This window comes from Passer domesticus, chromosome 3, assembly GCF_036417665.1.
Source record: "Passer domesticus isolate bPasDom1 chromosome 3, bPasDom1.hap1, whole genome shotgun sequence".
Lineage (NCBI taxonomy): Eukaryota > Metazoa > Chordata > Aves > Passeriformes > Passeridae > Passer > Passer domesticus.
Window position 1 is genome coordinate 58,115,688 of NC_087476.1, and position 16,974 is coordinate 58,132,661.

At 39.4% G+C, this 16,974-nt stretch overlaps 1 protein-coding gene across 3 annotated transcripts in view; it reads left to right on the top strand.

The window, feature by feature from the left end:
- MTHFD1L (methylenetetrahydrofolate dehydrogenase (NADP+ dependent) 1 like) overlaps nucleotides 1-16,974 on the top strand; it is a 144,840-nt gene that overhangs the window by 43,131 nt on the left and 84,735 nt on the right. For all 3 annotated transcript variants that reach the window (XM_064413316.1, XM_064413317.1, XM_064413318.1), the window contains 3 exons: nucleotides 2,501-2,641; nucleotides 8,865-8,933; nucleotides 16,146-16,257. In XM_064413316.1, coding sequence (XP_064269386.1) covers nucleotides 2,501-2,641; nucleotides 8,865-8,933; nucleotides 16,146-16,257 — 322 coding nt within the window. The remainder of the gene's footprint in view (nucleotides 1-2,500; nucleotides 2,642-8,864; nucleotides 8,934-16,145; nucleotides 16,258-16,974) is intronic.

Consider the following 16,974-nt stretch of genomic DNA (forward strand, 5'->3'; position numbering starts at 1 on the left):
GATGCCCTTGATCCTGCAATTGAATCCATGTGGGTGGATCCTTTCATCGATAAAAAACTGACTTTGCAGCTAAGACTTCTGTCAGCACTTCATAGGTGTATAAAGGTTATTTAGAGTTAAAATAGCACCTGCTACTGCAATCTTTTGTGCCTGTTTCTTCAATTAAATGTTATGTCACTCTATGAGCATCTACCTGGAATGTTTTTGCTGTCCTTTTGGGTTTATATAGAAACAATGATAAAAACTTTTTTGGTGGGTCTTCTAATAAACATTCTGATAAATCAGAAGTGTTTCACCATATGGGTTGGACACAGATTTCTCAGGCCTATTTCTTCTCTTACATATGCTGCAGTGACTCACTGAGGACATTCTCAAATTCAGAAAAGATAGTGGAATCCATGTCATGACAATGCTAACAAAGTTCATTGCATTTAGAACTGCTTCCAAAGAATACAGAAAATCTGGTTTGTAATTTCACCATTTCACTTGAGTCACTATGCTGAAAATCTCAGTTACAGAATTATTTTTCTTTTCTGTGGTATGTAGGCCTCTCTGCCTATGTCCACAGCAGAAAAGTGCTCAGGTGTCTTCAGAAGTTTTGATTAAACAAGTGGGTACATAGAGGTCAGCCTGAATAGGGCTGCTCTGGGCTGTAGATGTCAAAAGCTAAAAGCAGGAACATGGGTTAAAGAAGGGCAGAAGCTCTTAAAGTACTGGGCAAATGCACAAGAGTGGTATGTTCTCTGTTGATGTTTCTTAAAAACAGACAAATCTCTCAATTTGAGCAGATTCCTCTGGTATTAGTATGGGATACATCTGCCAGAGGTCTTATAGAAACAGTCCTGGCCTTTTTTCTTACATAGATAGCAGTAGGATGTCAGTTACTAAACTTTATGTAGACTTTAATTGCTGGAGATGGAGAGATTACTAAAGAAATTGCAGTTCTTGATCACTGCCAACACTGCATTCCTATCACATAATACATTAGTGGCTTTTCTATTCTTCTCTGTTTATGTTCTGACAGCATGTGGCCTGAGCTTTACTAATTGTGTAGTAGTAGTTTACTAATAGTGCATTACTACAACTACAAGTGCTACTAATCTATACTCTTAAAGAAAAGTAAAAGCTATTGGTTGTTTGCTTATTAACATTTCACATTATGCTGAAATGCTGCACAGTGTGGGTGTGTTTCTACAAGAGCAGTAGAACTAATGCCACATATAGTTCTTGGTGCTTTTTGACTTACATATTTGTTCATTTAGTTAAAAAAACAAAGGGCAGAGATATATTTTACGTTTTCATAGGTCAAGTACAAGACTTAACAGCACAGACTCTAAATTTTGAGCTTAAGTAGAAAAAGAATGATCAAATGTAACAAGAATGTTTTTGAAACCAGAATAAAAAGCTGTTGGAGATCATTACAGAAAAAAAAAAATTAAAAACCCTCCACAATGCAGTGTTCCTTTGCTCAGGCCAGTAAAGCTCAAAAGACATCTGGCGATTTCCTGTTTCTGCCACAGAAAGAAAGTTCTTGATCCTTCAGGGAGCTTCTCTAAAGATAATGTGAGCCAAGGGGCTAAACAGTCTGCAACACTTGTCCTCAAATAAATGTAGTATAATGGAGAATATTAATCAGGGAATACAAATTGTTTGAAGTTCACAGAATCATACAATATCTTGAGTTGAAAGGCGTGCATCAAAGTCGGACTTGGCCCTGTGCAGGACCATCCCCAGGAGTCACACCTTATGCCTGAGAGCATTGTCTAAATTCTTCTTGAACTCTGTCAGGCTTGATTCTGTGATCACTTCCCTGGGACTCTGTGCACAACCACCCTCTGGGTGAAGAATTTTTTTCTAATATCCAGTCTAAACCTCCCCTGACACAACTTCAGGCCATTTTCTCGGGTCCTGTCACAAGAGAAGAGATCAGTGCCTGCCCCTCCTCTTCCTCTCAAGAGGAAACTGTAGGCTGCAATAAGGTCTCCCCTTGGTCTCCTCTTCTCCAGGCTGAACAGACTAAGTGACCTCAGCTGCTCCTCATATGGCATCCTCTCAAGGTTGTCACCATTTTGTAGCCCTTCTTTGGATGCTTTCCCATATTTTTGTGTCTTTCTTGTATCATGGCACCAGAACTGCCCCCAGCACTGGAGGTGAGCCCACCCCAGCTCAGAGCAGAGGGGACAATCCCCTCCCTTGCCCAGCTGGCCATGCTGTACCTGATGTCCCCAGGACAGGCTTGGCTCTCCTGGCTGCCAGGGCACTGATGACTCCTGTTCAGCTTGCCATTGACCAGGACCCCCAGGTTCCTTTTTGCAGCTCTTCCTTCCCACAGTTCATAGAGTTACTCTAGTCTTAAGTAATCTCAAAAGCTAACTTACCATTTAGAACTTGTTTGAATTCCAGTGTGAAATTGATCTTTCCTGAGTGTATTCCTGATGATCCCCCGTGAGTATTTCAGCTGACTTTGATTTGGTTCATGATTCTCATTTCTGCTTTACAGGCTCAGTTTGATATTGCTGTTGCAAGTGAGATTATGGCCATCTTGGCACTTACCACCAGCCTTCAAGATATGAAAGAAAGACTGGGAAGAATGGTGGTGGCTAATGACAAGAAAGGACAACCAGTAACAGCAGAGGATTTGGTATGTTCAGTGCTGTAGAGACCTGTGAATAACCTCAGATATGTTTGTTTTGCCTCATGAAGCATTAAAAAGGCAGGTACATGCCAAAGATTTTGCTTTGAACAGCACAGTCAGATATCAAAGAAAGATCATCTTCTGGGCCAAAACCTGCTTGAGAATGAGAACAAGATGTAGAACTCATTTCTTCAACTCTGGTAACATCTGGTTCAGAAAGCCTCTGGTCTCCATAACCTACTTGGATCATTTTCTGCAAATCTTAAGGCAAACAAATTCAGTGCTGGAGGGAGTCAAAGTGCGGGCTCTTCTTTGAGAGAGCTGGTAATGTTTGCTACTGTGCTTTTGGAGTCTGCTCAGATGTTGCAGTGATAGTTACCACATGAATGCCTGTACCACTGAATCAGAATGGAAACAAGCTGTTCTTAATTCAAAGATTGCTGATAGTGCTTGGGACAGGTTTATCTGCCATTAGATTTTTTTTTCTTTTTACCTTCACTAGTTGCTGTTTCCTCATTCCGTACTTCAGCTTCTGAAAAAAAAAATCAGTATGTTTTTCCTTTAAATCACATACTGTCCCTTGTATCTGGGCCGTGAGTCATTGAACAGTGGTTGGAAGCTCACATGTGTTGTGCATGGCAGGTTCTGGTGCAGCCAGGAGCTATCAGCTGCTGTTTGTAATCAGCTGCATGCCAGGAGCAGCCCAATGCCAGCCCAGTGGTGGTGGCTGCCTCTATCACACAGGCTCTGTTTTGTCCTGTTTTTCCCTCTTTCGTGAACATCTGCTCAAACTTACAGAGTAATGAATGAGTAAAGTAATGGGTATCCTGCCCTGTCAGCAAAGATAGCAAATCCACAAGTCAGGAGCACCTTCACAGCCTTAGTGGATTCCAGTTTAATAAAGAAATGAAAACATGATATCTAGAGTGCCTGGATTTAAGAATAAAATTAAGATAAGGTTAAAAATTTCTAAGTACAGTCATCATTAAAATTCAAAGTAAATCATCTATTCCCAATTATGCTGGAGACATGAAGAACTACATTTAATATTCTAGCTGTTGAAGTTTTGCTTTTGCTTTTCAATTGTATAACTTTGTCTTGGCCAAATGGAGGGGAATGGGGAATAAGTTAAATTATAAGGCATATGCAAATACTTTAAAATTATTTAGTGTTAGAATTAAAACCACATTTGTAGTATGTGATTTTAATTTTGACACTACTTTTATGTAGAACTGCAAAATATTTGACCTGCTAACCACTTAATGGTAATGAGCTTGATGAATGAAAGAAATGGCTTTTCCACTGAGGCAAAAGAATTTTAGAACTTTTCCACTGCATCCCTAAAATGAAAGTAGTGCTCAGCAAAATGTCTGTTACTAATTCAGTTTTCTTTGGCTTTTTTTAAAACAAACTTCCTATGCTTAGTGTCTCAATCATTTGATAGTTTTCCTTGTACTGAACATATGTTTCTAGTTGTTTTTTAAAGCAGTGTTTTTTATTATACAGAAAAAAAAAAAAAACCAACCTGCCCAGAAAGAAAAATCATCACAGTCTGAGGTACATGTGTTATGAGCATCTGCAGCTATGCTGCTGCATTCTTTTCCTTCTGGAGGTTTCTGTCCCATACACATGAAGGACTTGGGTGTATGTCCTGATTGAGAAGTGCAGGAACTCCTACCTCTTTTGTTTTGCAGTGTGTTAAAAATGAGTATTAGAACCATGGGAATAAGAGGAATATGATTTCATGTTCAAGGATGTAAAGCACCTCTTTGGAGAGCTCTATTCCTGTGTTCTTAGCAAAACGTTCATGAGGTGCTCTGTCCACACAAACTGATTCTTACAGTACATAAGGAGTTACACATTCCTCAGTCTGGTTTAATACTAGGGAGCTTAACAACTGAAAAATATGGAAAGAGTGAAATGAATAACCATACTGCACTGGTGAAAGTGTACTGAATGAAGCTGAATCCTCTAGAAACAACAGCAGGAGAAGTATAATCAAAGACCATAACAAGTCATAATTCATATGTACAAAGAAGTAAATATGTTCTGTTCTGTCGTGCAGCATTTTGTTTCCTTTACTGTTTTCTTCCCACAGGTGGTCAGTCTGTTTGAGCAGCTTGCAACTAAAGCTACAGATTCTAGACCATAAATGCAGTCTCTACTCTTCCCCTCTTCCCCTGCAGCTTGTGCTGCCTGTGTTGATATAATCCAAGGATTATTTCTTGAGAAAATTTTCACACATATCAAGAGGTTTGATGTGAAGCAATTCGACTCCTGATTTTCCATCGTCCTTTCAGGTCAGGGTCAGTGAAGAGGTAAAGCTCTAAAGTTCAGTAAGGAAAGATCTCAAGACAGCTGAACAAAGGAAGAACACTGTACCAGATTTTAGAATGCTCTCAGTCCAGGTTCAATAATTTTGACTTCTGTTTTTGTCAACAATATGAAGTTTAAAAGCTTCAGTCTATCATAGTCCATTCACATGGAACATTTTAGCCCAAAGAACTGGAATTGCATGTGGTTTTAAGAAACTTTAAAGGCACTTTTTTAATGAGAAATGTCACACAGCCTGAATAATGGGACAGTTCTACCTATCTTTAAAAAAAATCCTGGGGTTCATGTTTATGTCCAACACAGATTGAATTTACAAGTTTAAGTATTTGACAGTAGTCTTTAGTTCTTTGAAATCTGTGTGAACCAAAACCACTAAACCTTTCTCTGTGATTTGTTTCCAGATGTACACACAAAGTACTTCACAAAAATACAATTGCTCTTAATTTTGACTTTATATGCAATATATTTATCATAATACAATAGTAAAACCTAAAATACACATTGGCAGATACAAACCATATGCAGAGACAGGCTAGGAATAATAGAAAAAAGATAAATTGAATATTTCATGAATTGAGAAGACTCTTTCCACAAGAGTAATGGATTAAATGTCTATCCTCTGTAATGGAATATGTTGAACTCTTTGCCAAAATGTGGTGCTCATTGTACAGTATTTTGAAGACTTAATTGCTTTTTGGCTCTTACAGTGAGGTAGAATTCTGATGGACACATACCATATTTTTGTGTGAAGCTAAATTGGAATATATGCCCAAGATCAGTATTTCAGCAGATATGAAAAATATTAAATAAATATGTCACTATTTTTTTTTAACAAGACTTCTTCTCAGCTTACTTGCTGTGCCATACTGTTAGCTTTCAGTAATTCTGGGACCAAAAGAAAAAAATAAATAGCTTCATATTTGCTTATGTAAATGATCTGTCAGCTACTGAGATTTTGTTCTCTGGTTCATGAGAAACATTGTGTACAGTGTTCACTTCAAACAAAAGGAGTTGCAGTTCTTCTCAGGTTATGATTTAAGGTTTAGTTTTGTTACAGGACTGAAATTACAGAAAGTATTATTATTTTGTTAGAGACTATAGTTTCAACTGAAGGAAGTTGCAAGTACTTCATTATTTTTCTTATAAAGAAAAGGGTTCTTCTCTACTCTTCAGTCTGTGTAGCCTTTTTTCATTTCATAGTAGTTACTTTCAATCACTTTTCTTGTCATCTGGTTTTGGCTTTCATTTCCAGTCTTGATAGACTTCAGAGACTGCTCCACTGGAAGTTGCTTTGAAAGTATTTTGGATTTTCATCTAAGTTTGCCTTTTCTGTGTCGTGTGTGTAATTATTTTATGCTCTGTGATCTCTGCTGTCCTGGGGAGCATACCTGCCCTGGCGGCTGCTGGATAGATGGAAGGAGCATTATTTTCAAAAATACCTGTGATCAATTCCAGGAAGGAACCAGAAAAGTTGAACATCTGTATGCAAATGATTCAGAACCCTGCTTCTTTCCTCTGACAGTGAGTTAGTGGAAATCTAATGATCTTTGGGCTCTCACAAGCTTAATTGGTGTGTAAGTGTCGAAGTCCCTAATTCTTTTATAAGAAGTTTACCTGTTCTGAATTGTAAATAGGAACCTGATTCCTTAAACATCTTTGTGAATCAGATCCAGGACTTGAAGTAAGCTGTAGGAATTGCATATTAGATAATTGGAGGACTGAGTATACAAAGAAATGAAAACTTCATTCTCAGTCATGTCAGATAGGTATGAAAACCTAAAAAAAATTTGCTTAGCTTTTAAGGACTGCTGTTGACACCAAACCTGGATAAGAACCATGGGAGGCACAAAATATGCCTAGTGTATTTGCATCTTTTTTTCTTTGCTTTCAGCTTCAGATAAAACAAGTTGTTGTGTCCAGAAGGTGTGTTTAGTGTTTCCGAAATAATGCATAAGTCATATCTCCCAAAAAGTTCAGATGCAGAGGAAGTGGCTTTTTACTTCACTGTTTTTATCAGATTGGTGAAGACATCAGAAAGCAAAGGAGATGAGATTTGAGCCATTCTTACCTAGAAGGAGCAGGGGAAGAGGCTGGGGGAGAAGTGTCCTGATTTTATTTTTCACCACTTCTTCCCCCAAGTCTTCTTTCCAGTAGGGCTGATCCATGACTGCTCAGGTAGTTATTCCTGCTGTTGACCACTTGAAAGACCAGATGTAAAGTTTTGCATTTGGCTTTTTTTTTTTTCTCTTCTAGAATTGAGAGTATTTGGGTATATAAACAACATAACACCAGGCTCTTTGTATGGATGTGGTGGAGTCTCACCATTTTGAAAGAGCTGGAGTGCTTATGTTTCCTTGCATTTTAATCCTAACTTCTAAAATTAGCATCTTAAGAAACAGCAATCTCATTCAGAAGATGAAAAAGTATGCTGTTTTGCTGTCAGCTTCTCATATCCTTGTGGATCCATTGGAGTTTGTAAATAGTGGGAGGTGCAGAGTGCAAAGAAAAATCTTTTCCTTCTCTCTCTCCTTCACAGTCCTCCAAGGAAACACTTACTATGCATCAGTAGAAGCCAGTTTTACTATTTTGGTTTCAATTCAGTTTTATCTAAGGCCAAATATTCTGTGTCATTTTCCTCTGAAGTCTGTGCTCAGAAGTGATGCTCAGAAAGGGGAAAATTGTATTTTATAAAATAGTGTACTTAATCATCGCATACTTTTATGTCTTATCTGTTGCCATCAAAATTTTCATGCAGACTTTGATTGCTCAAATTTGGGGTTAGTTGACAAAAGCTGTGTTGGGAATTATAAAGGCACTATTTTTATTGCTTTTCTTTATTTGACTGTTATTGTTCATCTCTTTATAGGCAACTTGGATATTGTACTGTTTTTAAATCTTCATTTTAAAGAATTTACAGCAGCTAGGATTTTTGTTTGGTTTTCATGTTTCTTTTCAATACAAAAATATTCATTTTTTTGCGTTCTCTGGCAAGTCTGTGAGCCACTCTTTATAACACTACTGTGGTTTTTTTGAACCATGATCTAGTTCTTTCAGATGAAAACCATAATTTCAAAATCAAAGTAATTCAAGAATAAATTTGAACATATGCTGGTGGTTTCTAGATAGAACTCTTCATATAATCTGATAGTGATGTGCATACTCTATAGCCTTTTTTTTTCTAGAATGAGCACTGAAATTTGGTGTAGAGAGTTGTCATGACTTTTATTTATTTTAAGGTCAGTCAGTGTGAAATTTATACTTCAACAGAATTTTTAGGGAAGAGGAAAGTTTTTTGCAACCCAAATGCAGCAGTTTGCTCAACTCCTCTTGTGATCTCATCATCACAGTAAGGCACCTCTAACTTTTAATCTTGATGTATTTTTTATCTGCCCCTAGTAAACTCTGTGGCTGCTTTCATCCTGTATTTGTTATGTATGTATTTGTCCAAGTCTTGAAAAATACTCTTTCTGGCTATGGCTAGCTATTGATTTATGCTGTAGATTCTGTCTTAAAAAAATACATGTGTAATTTCTTTAGGCAGTTTTAGCAAGCTGTTGCCTTCTTGCTTTCTCAGGTCTCAGTGGACATTGGCACTTCATGTTTTATTACCTTGAATATCCTCATGCTGATCACTTAATTCTGTTTCTGATCTTTTCATGAAATAGGACAAAGAAGTTACCTGTTGCCTTTTAAGTGTATTCAGAATAAAATAATTTTTGTTTTAGACACACTGTAAATACAGAATTTCAGAAATCTTGAGGTAATATTTAAATAAAGTCTTTATGCATCACTGCAGCACTGCTTTGAACTGAAAGGGTTTTTAATCTATAAGTATAACTTGGAAATGTTGCACCTTAGAATTGACTTCCTTAAAATGTGGACTCTTGTCTTTTAGGGAGTAACTGGTGCTTTGGCAGTTTTGATGAAAGATGCAATTAAGCCCACACTAATGCAGACATTAGAGGTAAGTATGGCTTATGATGCCTGCCCTTCTCCAACTTTCAAATTCCATAGTGTGCTGAACATGCTTCTCTTCAGCAACTGTGCTTGACTTTCAAAGCTCAAGCCAGGGTCTGATCCATAAAGGCATTCATTTTTTTATGTTAACTATTCAACTCTATCAGCATTTATATGTTTTTGTTGGTTTTTTCCTTTTTGAGATCTGGCTATAGTCATAACTTTACCTGGTGTTGCAAACAAGCTGCAGTGTTTGTTGAGCTGCTTCTGAGCACAATGGGAGGCAGGTTCATCACAGATTTACTACTATTTCCCACCTTGTTCTTGCAGGGAAGTGTCCTTTTTTGTGTATTTCTTTATATGTTCTCATGACAATTCCCGCGGCTCAGCAGTTTGTGTGGAAAAAAGGTTCTTTGCTGTGGCCATTCTAATCTGTATTACAGTTTGTTCCATTCAAAATCACAGGAGGGTCATTTCAGCTGTTTGTGCATTTTCAAAAGAAATTTCCCAGCTACCCAATCTTGCCAAAGTGGTTTCATGGACTAAATGAAGCTTTGATGGGCTATGAGGTTTAAACCTACCGTAGTGAGCTTTCTTCCAAAAGCTTAATGAATGTAGAATTAGTGCAAGCTAACTTTGTGCCTGGGCAATCTGGTATTGATATTTTCATGGGAAATAGATGAGTAACATTCAAGGGGAGAAGGAGAAAGAAAAGTGAGAAAATAATGAAGCATCTTTGAAAACAAATGCACTTGGAGAAAAATCAGTGTATGTATTTTTTTCATTTGACCATCAAAATTACATAGGTGGAATTTTCAATGATTACAAAATAACAATGATTCTTGACATGATGAAAAATTGAAGAATGCAGAAAGATACCAGTGCAATCACCAGTTGATAAATATATCTCATTTCTACAGCATGTTGAAGTGATAACTACCTTTTTGCTTTTGAGTTTGAACAGGGACAGCTTCCTAGTCTTGTGGAATATTAGAAAAACAGAATTTAGGTCTATGTTATTTTATTATAGCCATCTTAATTATTTTCCCCTGCAAAGGAAACGTGTTCTTTCATGTAGCTGTATGAAGCATGCATGTGTGTGTGTGATAATTTTAATGTAACATTGAATAGCAGAAACTGGAGGTCACATAGCATTCAGAATACGGCCAGGGTTCAGTATTATAATCACCACTTGGGTAACATTGTGTGGGTTAAGCACCAGTGACAAAGTAGCTTTGATTCTGACTCTTTAGTCACTCTATTTGCACTTTGCATATCTGTTGGAAAATACTGTGGTTTTGTTGCAGTGTTGTGAAAGACAATTATAAATGTCAGAAGAGATTCTTTTGATCGATAGGCATTTGGTTCTGGGACTTGCATGCATTTATTTTCTCCCTGCATTTCTTTATATTCACATTTCTATGCAATAAAATTCCTGCCTTTTATGTGGTATTCTTTTCTAGTCTAATCTATGCTATGGCTGAAACATCTGCCAATTTTCATCAACCCCTATTGCTTGTTAGCAGGACCCTGACCACATTACCCAAAGATTCATTTTCCCCCTCAATTCTTCTCACAAAGTTATTTTTAAAACAGCAAACCAAAGCAGCTCAGAAGACTGCTTCATGCTCCATTCCTCCACTTTGAGTCTTAAATATGAATTTTTGTCGCCCTTTGGAAACTTTCTGGCTTGCAGGCTAATATGAGTCACCTATCCAAGTAATGGTGATCCCCAGTTTATCCAAATATTTTCCAAGATGGTGCTGTGCTTTGGCTGATGTCCTTTTGGGCTGTGTCATTGCTCTCATGTAGAATCACAGAATCTGCTGAGTTAGAAGTGACCCCCAAGGATCACCAAGCCCAGCTCCTGGCCCTGCACAGCACCACCCCCAAGAACCACATCCTGAGCCCAAGACAAACACTTCTTGAACTCTGTCAGGCTGGTGCTTGATCACTTCCCTGGGGAGCCTGTTCCAGTGCCCAAACACCCTCTGGGTGAGGAGCCTTTTCCTAGTATTCAACATAAACCTCCCCTGACTCAGCTTCATGCCCTGTCACTGGTCACCACAGAGAAGAGATGAGTGTCTGTCCCTCCTCTTCCCCTCACAAGGAAGTTGTAAGTGCAGTGAAGTCTCCCCTCAGTCTCTTCCAGACCAAGTGACCTCAGCCACTCCTCAGATGGCTTCTCCTCAAGGCCCTTCACCATCTTCATTGCCCTCCTTTGGACACTCTCTAATGGCTCACTGTCTTTTTTTACACTGTGACACCCAAAACTCCCCCCTCAGCACTCGAGGTGAGGCTGCCCCAGCACAGAGCAGAGCAGGACAATCCCCTCCCTTGCCTGGCTGGCCATGCTGTGCCTGATGCACCCCAGGACACACGTCACCTTTCTGGGGATGCAATGGCCCACTCTACTGCCTGTGCTGTTGCTGCTCTTGAGCTCTCTTCACCATTTTTAATTCTTCATCTGAATAACTGTAAGAGGTGTGGTTTTTAATAACTTCAGTTTAAAAAAGAAAAGGAAAAAGGAGGAGAACAAGGAGGATATTGTGCCCTGCATGCTTGAATGTACTCTAGTGATCCACTTCTTAGTTTAGAGCCCTCTAGCATGATAGATTTTTAAGCCAAACTCATCCTAGTATACCCTAGGGTGGTAGATGTAATAGTATTTCTTCTGCTACAGGTAATGCCATCTTTCTGATGAATGTGTGAATTGCAAATCGGAAATGAGCATAACTGAAGCCTGCATTACACTTGAAATAAACCTAGTAAGTAGCATCCAAAAGTTAGCGTCTTAAATTTCCAAAGAGGTTACCAGTAGTAATTGGGCAACATAATCCTAATCCCTTTGGGGAGAACGAGTTCTTCATGAAAATGTGAGGACCACAATTTGGCAACAGAAAAATTACAGCATATAGGTGAAAAAACAGAATAATGTGATTACAGAGAGTATAAATGCAGCTCAGAATGTGCCATGGACCTGTCTGGCAACTAGGGACAAAACTATTCACCAAAGCAGATCTTCCAGACTACTTTGGGGAATGGCAAAAAGACTGCTGGATAAGGGAGAGCAGGAGCTCTGGATGACAACTGACAATCAGCTGACAGTTGATTTGGCATAATTTGTAAGTCACAGTGACTGTGGGTAGCAGTGAGTGGAAGGAGCCATTGCAGAGATAGTAGCCATATAGAAGCAGCCAGTGGAGCTGTGCTCCTCTGTGATCTGGCCACAAGCCTGTAGATGGGAATTGTGTTAAGCCATGGAAGTCTGTGGAGTTGCTTCTAAGGGCCTGTGAAAAGGGAGAAGAGCAACATGCCTGGTAGATTTGCACCAACTTTATATGGATGTCTGCATGCACTGGAGGAGAGGCTTAGAAGGTCATAAATCAAAAGTGACCAAATGTCAGCCCTGCATGGAACTGAACTGGCAACTTATGTCAGTGCTTTTTTTCATATGTGAATTGATGTGTGGTTTAATTTGCTGGTTTTTAAAGAGGTTTCTTGGTGGGTTGCTTTCCGTCACAGTCCTGCTACTCTGACACCAGAAATTCTGCCTGAAAGTGTTAGTGATTGACAATGTTTTATATGCAGGAATGACATTAAAAATCTGAAAATGGGAGACACAGGGCACTCCATCTGCAATAACCACAGACTTCAGTGGAGCTTACTTACATCCCGTGCTGTAGAATTGAGATTACTTTGTTTGGAATGTACATAATGATTTCATAGTGTTTATCTATGTTTCTCATGACAGATTTGTTCCCCTGTCGACTGATCCCTTAATGCTTAGCATTTATTTATACCACGCGTAACAGAGCAGCTGCTCTATGGGACAGCCCTTTGTAGTTGCAGGCTGGCTGCTCTGGGGTGGTTTGTTGTGTTACTTTTGAAGTGCCACTCATGGTAAAGATGAGAGAAGAATGGTAATAAGTATTATAAACATCCTTCTAGCGGCCAGATAGCTTCAGATATTTATTGACATTCTGGGTTTATTTTCTTTTACTGAACCTTGGATAATGATATTTTCTGTACTGAAAACAGTCAGCAGAATGCATCCCTGTGCCACTGTTGGGTTCTCCATATAGTTTGTTAAGAGTGTAGCAAAAAATAAGTGGGACAGATGGACTGGCACAGTCACTAAAGCTGGCCTGAGGAGACATTGTTGTCCCTGTTCCAAGGTGTGCCTGAGGCTCCCAAGGTCCTGCTGGAGTTCATTCTCTTCAGTACCTAGACTGTACTTTTCTTCAGGATTGCTCTTGTAAAAAAACATTCCAATTGCTCTTCCTTTCCTTCTGGTGGATTTCAGAGCTCCAGGGGAGCATCTGTCTATGCCAGTGATTTAATAGCATGTTTGGATTTCCAGTTAGCCATGGGAGCCTCTTGACTTCCAATATTCTGGATTTTGGATCCTGCAGTCCACATTCCCTTCCTATCCATGTTGCGTGGATGAACTCTTGGAAGCACAGTAGCACAGGGAATGCAGGAGGAGACCCTTCTGGCACCTCTCTTTGCATAGCTGCTGCAGTGTGTGCTGGGCTGCCCAGTCACGGGCAGTGGCTGTGGGTCCATCCATCACATCTGCCCAGTGCATGCTCTGGGCTTTAATAAGACCAGCCCTGTAATTGCTTGCCACAAGAAATTAGGGGTTAGAAGAGTAAAATTAGTCTTACTGAGTAATAAAAGGCAAATTGGAATAAACCTTATGGATCTGAGTCTGGTAGCTGAAAATTTGTGGTGCTACTTATTTGAATGCCAAATACTGGATTAAAGTAGAAGTAAAGCTTCAGCTTTGTTTGGTGAAAGTTGTTTGCATTTGATTTTCTGTTACAAGCTCTTTGGACAGGGATAACATATTTTATGTGGCACCTATTAGTCTGATGCCCAAGTAAGAAGCTTTGAAGGCACATGTAGTTAAGTTTTTGTGTACCTGTGTAAAATCTCAGTTGATTTTGCAGTATGTGTCCATTAGCAGATAGAAAACAAGGAAAACAGCTAACCCTAAGTAAGCACTATGTCATGATTATAGTGATCTAAATCACTTATCTTGTTACAAGGCATGATTTCTCCTTTGTTTACTTTTTTGGCTCCTGTTTCTACTCTAATATGTAGGAGGCAGAGTCATCTGAGTTGTAGCTCAATTGGGCTGTTCCTGGAGAACAGCCCCCACCCATTTGTGTGCATGTGGCAGTGGCTAAAAAGTTGTCTTTCCTCTGAACAAAACAATTATATGCTATTACTTCTAAAGGAAGCATAAAGAAGGGATGCTTTTTGTTGATGTATCATTTTCATATATGATTTCTAGTCATCATTACTAAAATGTCCATGTTTTCTGTAAAACATCACTTAGATTACAGTAGTGAAATAGAGATTTTCCTATGTAGGTTGTTTCCTTAAGACATTGGTGGCTGGGGGAAGGGAGAAGAAAGAAGCAACTTGTATTTTATGGTTAACAGTTTCCAAGCTGTGGTTCAGGGGACTATTAGATGTGCCCTGCAGCTGATCTGTAGAACACTGTCCTCCTTAAGTGGTGTTTCTGGTCAAAACTTGAAGGAGGTTGCCTGGTAGGTTTCCTGAAATTTTGAGGGCTGGCAGTATCTCCTAGTACAGAATGTGAGAAGAATATTGATGTGAAATTGTCTGCCTACCTTTTCTTTAACCAGCTGGGCACTTTAAGATGTATAAACACAACAATGGGCATTTGTTTGCATAAGTATTTTGTAGCAGAACAGCTGAAGTGATATTCTTCTGTCTGATCATGTATTTTGTTTTAGAGAAAAAATAGCAGTTAATGTAAATTCAATCCTTTCTGAGGATGCTTATTTTCTAATTTCTCCTTTCTTTTGGGTCCCTGCCAAAAATATGAGGGAAGCTGAGAACTGCTTCCTACCTCACAAATTCCTTACACATAGCTAATTTGCTTACTCCTTGCCTCTCCTTTCTCTGGTTCAGATTGGAAAATCAATCTCGACCAGAGAAAGGAGAGGCAAGGACTCAGCCACTAGACATAGACACCATGCATTTGTATTTACAGAGAGAAAATCGACAGTTTTCTCTGTGTAAATACAAATGCATGGTGTCTATTGCAGAAGAATTCAGTTCTGCACCTGGGCTTCCAGCAGCTGTGAATGTGTTTGCCGTTGTGTCAGTATCCCCACTGCATCCCAGCATATCTCTTGCCATCTCCCTCTCCAGCTCCATCACCCTTGACTTAGGTCCCTCACAGCTTCTGCTGACTCCTCTGCCAGCGCAGGAATGGCTGCAGGAAAACAGAAGCACCCAGGGCTGGAGCTGGGCTCTTAGCTGTGTATCTGCAGTGCTGCATTGAGTGCTTGTTACAGGACGTGTGCCAGAACAGCACACAACAGAGTTAGAGCTGTGGAAATATGAAACATGAACTAGTACCAGGTGTGGTGAGGAACTTGTGTAGGTGTGCACTACTGTTTATTACTTTTCTAGGAATGAAGCTGCAAATGAGGTCTCAAGCACCTGAGATGTTCCTCTAAATTGTCTAATAGCACTTCCTTGCTAAATGTGCTTTGATTTATATGTGACTTCGATAAGTCTGAAAAATTATTGAGTTTTGTACATAATGTGCTGGTTTGGCCTGGGATAGGGTTAATTGTCTTATGTCAGTTAGTACAGGGCTGTGTTTTGGATTTGTGCTGGAGACAGTGTTGATAACACAGGAATGTTTTTGTAATTGCTGAGCAGGGCTTGCACAGAGTCAAGGCCTTTCTGTCTCTCACTCCACCAGCAAGCAGGCTGTGGGGTGGACAAGACATTGGAATAGGACACAGTCAGACACAGCTGACCCCAACTGGCTATTCCCAACCATAAGGCATCATGCTGAGCATACAAAGGTGTGGGAAGAAGGAGGAAGGGGGGACATTTGGAGTGATGGCATTTGTCTTCCCAAGTAACAATTACACAGGATGGAGCCCTGCTTTCCTGGGCTGAGCACCTGCCTGCCCATGGGAAGCAGGAATGAATTCCTTGTTTTGCTTTGGTCGTGTATGTGCAGTCTCTTCTTTACCTATTAAATTGTCTTTATCTCAAGCCATGAGAATTCTTACTTTAACCCTCCTGATTTGCTCCCCCATCCCACTGATAGAGGAGTGAGTAATCAGCTGTGTGGGGCTTAGTTTAACCCCCCATGGCTGGGGTTAAACCATGATGTCTATACATTGAATTACTTTTTTTTTTTTTTTTTGTTATCCAGGGTACGCCAGTATTTGTTCATGCTGGACCTTTTGCTAACATTGCACATGGAAATTCTTCTGTTTTGGCAGATAAAATTGCCCTTAAATTAGTTGGAGAGAAAGGATTTGTAGGTAAGTAAATATTCAGTTTATTGTATTATGATCTGTAAATTGGCAATGATGCAAATGAATGGAAAAATTAGCCATTAAAGGTAAGAATGCTACTTCATTATTAATATAATTATAAAATAATCCCAAAATGAATGTGTAATTAGCCAAAAGCACTACTTCTCTTACCCTGCCTTTTTTCTCAAGTCCTGTCACCATGGTCCTGTCACCATGTTTGACTCACAAGTGACCTGTTCACTCCACAAGGTGGCTGAACTAGTCAAATGACTGGATTGCATTGAAAGAGGTGTCCTGTTGTTCATTCTGTTAGCATTCATCTGGCCTCACTTGATAAACCAACAGAAACCATTCTTTTTTTCCTGATGAATTATTTCTCTACCAGTTCAGTAAACTCAGCCAAATCAGAGGTCAGATGTCCCTGAGCCAGTGCAGAGGCAAGGTGGTAGAGCAAAGATTAATGCTGCCTCATTTTGGTGGCTGTGAGCCATTCGGTTGGTCCAGCTGCATTGTCAAACCTCACCGTGAAGCCCTTATGTTCCCATGAAAGCATTTGAGTGGGCTGACTCTTTTTATATTAGGAATTCAGCCTTCACAAGCAACAACAGACACACAGAGCTTACAGTTGCAGGCAAAATAAACTTGTGGCTGAACAATGAACTGGCTTTTATAAAAATTGTTGCGAGTGTTTAAACTTTAGAATTAATTAAATAAAAGGAGCAC